Source organism: Aedes albopictus, chromosome 1 (genome assembly GCF_035046485.1).
Source record: "Aedes albopictus strain Foshan chromosome 1, AalbF5, whole genome shotgun sequence".
Classification (NCBI taxonomy): Eukaryota; Metazoa; Arthropoda; class Insecta; order Diptera; family Culicidae; genus Aedes; species Aedes albopictus.
The window spans coordinates 125,360,944-125,362,976 of NC_085136.1; the positions used below are offsets into that span (position 1 = coordinate 125,360,944).

The 2,033-nt window shown below is 44.7% G+C and overlaps 1 protein-coding gene across 1 annotated transcript; it reads left to right on the forward strand.

Annotated features, from left to right (window-relative positions):
- The first annotated feature begins 243 nt into the window (after positions 1–243).
- On the forward strand, positions 244–1,785 carry LOC109403530 (osteopetrosis-associated transmembrane protein 1). The gene is made up of 3 exons (XM_019676352.3): positions 244–402; positions 460–572; positions 648–1,785. Exons 2-3 carry the CDS (start codon positions 478–480, stop codon positions 1,606–1,608), a joined length of 1,056 nt encoding a protein of 351 aa, XP_019531897.3. The 5' UTR covers positions 244–402; positions 460–477; the 3' UTR covers positions 1,609–1,785.
- The last annotated feature ends 248 nt before the right edge of the window (positions 1,786–2,033 follow it).

Sequence of the window (2,033 nt, forward strand, 5' to 3'; positions counted from 1 at the left end):
AGTATGAAGTTTCATAAATAGAGGTAATAAACTATAGAGGGAGAATGTCGCTGGCGTCGCCGCCGAAACATCTCTTGCTGGCGAAGATAGGGAGGTATATAAGTGTCAAAGCGAAAAAGTATGCAGTTTGACAGATAGATACCCGGGATGTTTTCGAACGACAGCAAAGGGAACAGCAGCGACATTCGTCCTCTATAGTTTATTAACTCTATTGTTTCATATGAAGCATGAAGTGTGAATCACCCAGAGTGATATTTTTTGGGTATGCGTCACATTTTTAGTGAACTATGCTTAGCGTGTCTAGAAAAGAGTGTTTGTTTATGTTCGAGTTTGCATTCAAAATCGTTGATAGCGTACATCGGTAGATCTGTAGTTTTGGTCTTTTCCACCACGTAATAGCAGGTAAAATGTACTCGCACCCGAAAGGATTACGATTAGTTAATGCTCTTATCGTTGCAGCTTTCGTCATTCCTCAGCATGGGAGCCTTGAGATTCCTGCTGGTCATTTCGCTTGGCAGCATCCTGGCAGCAAGTTCCGCCAGTGGTTCCCTCTCTCATCGCCCACACCCACCGTATGAGTCACAACACGTTTGATTGTATTGTCTTAAAATGGTTCTATCAGCGTTTTTCTTTATGATTCATTACAGACCTGACCGGGACTGCGAACAGATTCGTAACTTTGTGGCCGATTACGCTAAATTTCTCAAGCAAATGTCCTCACAAACGTATCCGGTGAACAAGTTTTGCAGCAGCAACGATACAGTGTTTAACTACCAACAGGCCGTCGAGTGGTTCGGTGCTGCCAAGGGTAATGAATCTTGCGCTGCGGATTTTCACCACAATCGGTTGAACGTAATTCAGACTCTGTATGACCAGATGACCTCAATCTGGGAATCGGCGCACTGTGCGGACTGCGTTTCCAACCAGAATGAAACGGCCGAGTTTATGGAGCTGTACGATGCCCAGCAAAATTGTACCGTAGTTAATAGCAATCCGTGCGACTTGTGCGCCGGAAACTACACCGAAATGCAGAATTTTTACGAGAAATTGGTAAAGGCTCGCAATGGAATCGTTTGCTTCGACATCGAAGATCGAATGAACCAGACCAGATATGCCTGGAGCGCGGTCTACAATTGCTGCAAAGGGAAGCAACACTCGCAGGAGGCATTCATCTGGTTTGCTTCCGGAATTAGCGGTCTGCCGATCGTATTCTACATGGCGATGTACTTCATTACCCGCCGGAAGGAGGCCAGGGAACGTGCCGCCGCCCCGCTGTTGAATGATCAAGTCGAGGAGGAGCAACCGGAAGCGGAACAACCTCAAGCAGGCACCAGCCACGGTGGTCATGGCCAGACCAAGGCCGAACAGCTTCCTAATGGCAATTGCGAGACCGATCCCGACCAGTGTAGCGTTGAGGAAGAACCGAAGCTCATTAACAACCTGAACATCACGCGAGGAGTTCGGGAAAGTCGCTTGATCGACCTTCAGGACAGTGGCAGCGAAAATTTCCTCAACTCGGAGCGAGGCTTGAAGTTGCCGCCACAGAAGAATCCTGATAATGATGATGATGATGTGTCTCTGATTGGCGCCAAAAATTTGCTTGATTAACTGCGATTAAGATCTCTTTTTATAGCTTATAAAATTGAATGCTTATCGTAATCGTTAATCGTTAGTTATCGTAATAATGTCGTTAAGGGATGTTTGCAGCCCAAGGCTGGATGTTCGAAAATCATTCGTGGAATGCAAGTTGGCCATGTTGACTGAAATAAATCGAATTTAAGATAATATTGCTCGACGCATGTACTATTAGCATGGGACAAAAATTATATCATCGCTCCAATCAGCTTTTTGGATTCCATTTAAGTCTCATATAAACTGTACAAAATTTCAGCACAATCGGTGAAACAATAATTTAGCGTAAGCGGTTTAAAGTTTGCATAGGATTTACTATGGGAAGTGTTACACTTACAGAGAAAAAATCCAAGAGATCGTTCCTTGTCTTCTTAAGTCAGACTGTAGAAAATTCATCCATG

Excerpts from the sequence above, each read along its gene's own strand:
- LOC109403530 (XM_019676352.3), top strand. The coding sequence starts at position 478 with ATGGGAGCCTTGAGATTCCTGCTGGTCATTTCGCTTGGCAGCATCCTG. Across the intron at positions 573-647 it reads TCTCATCGCCCACACCCACC|ACCTGACCGGGACTGCGAAC; the intron begins GTATGAGTCACA and ends GATTCATTACAG.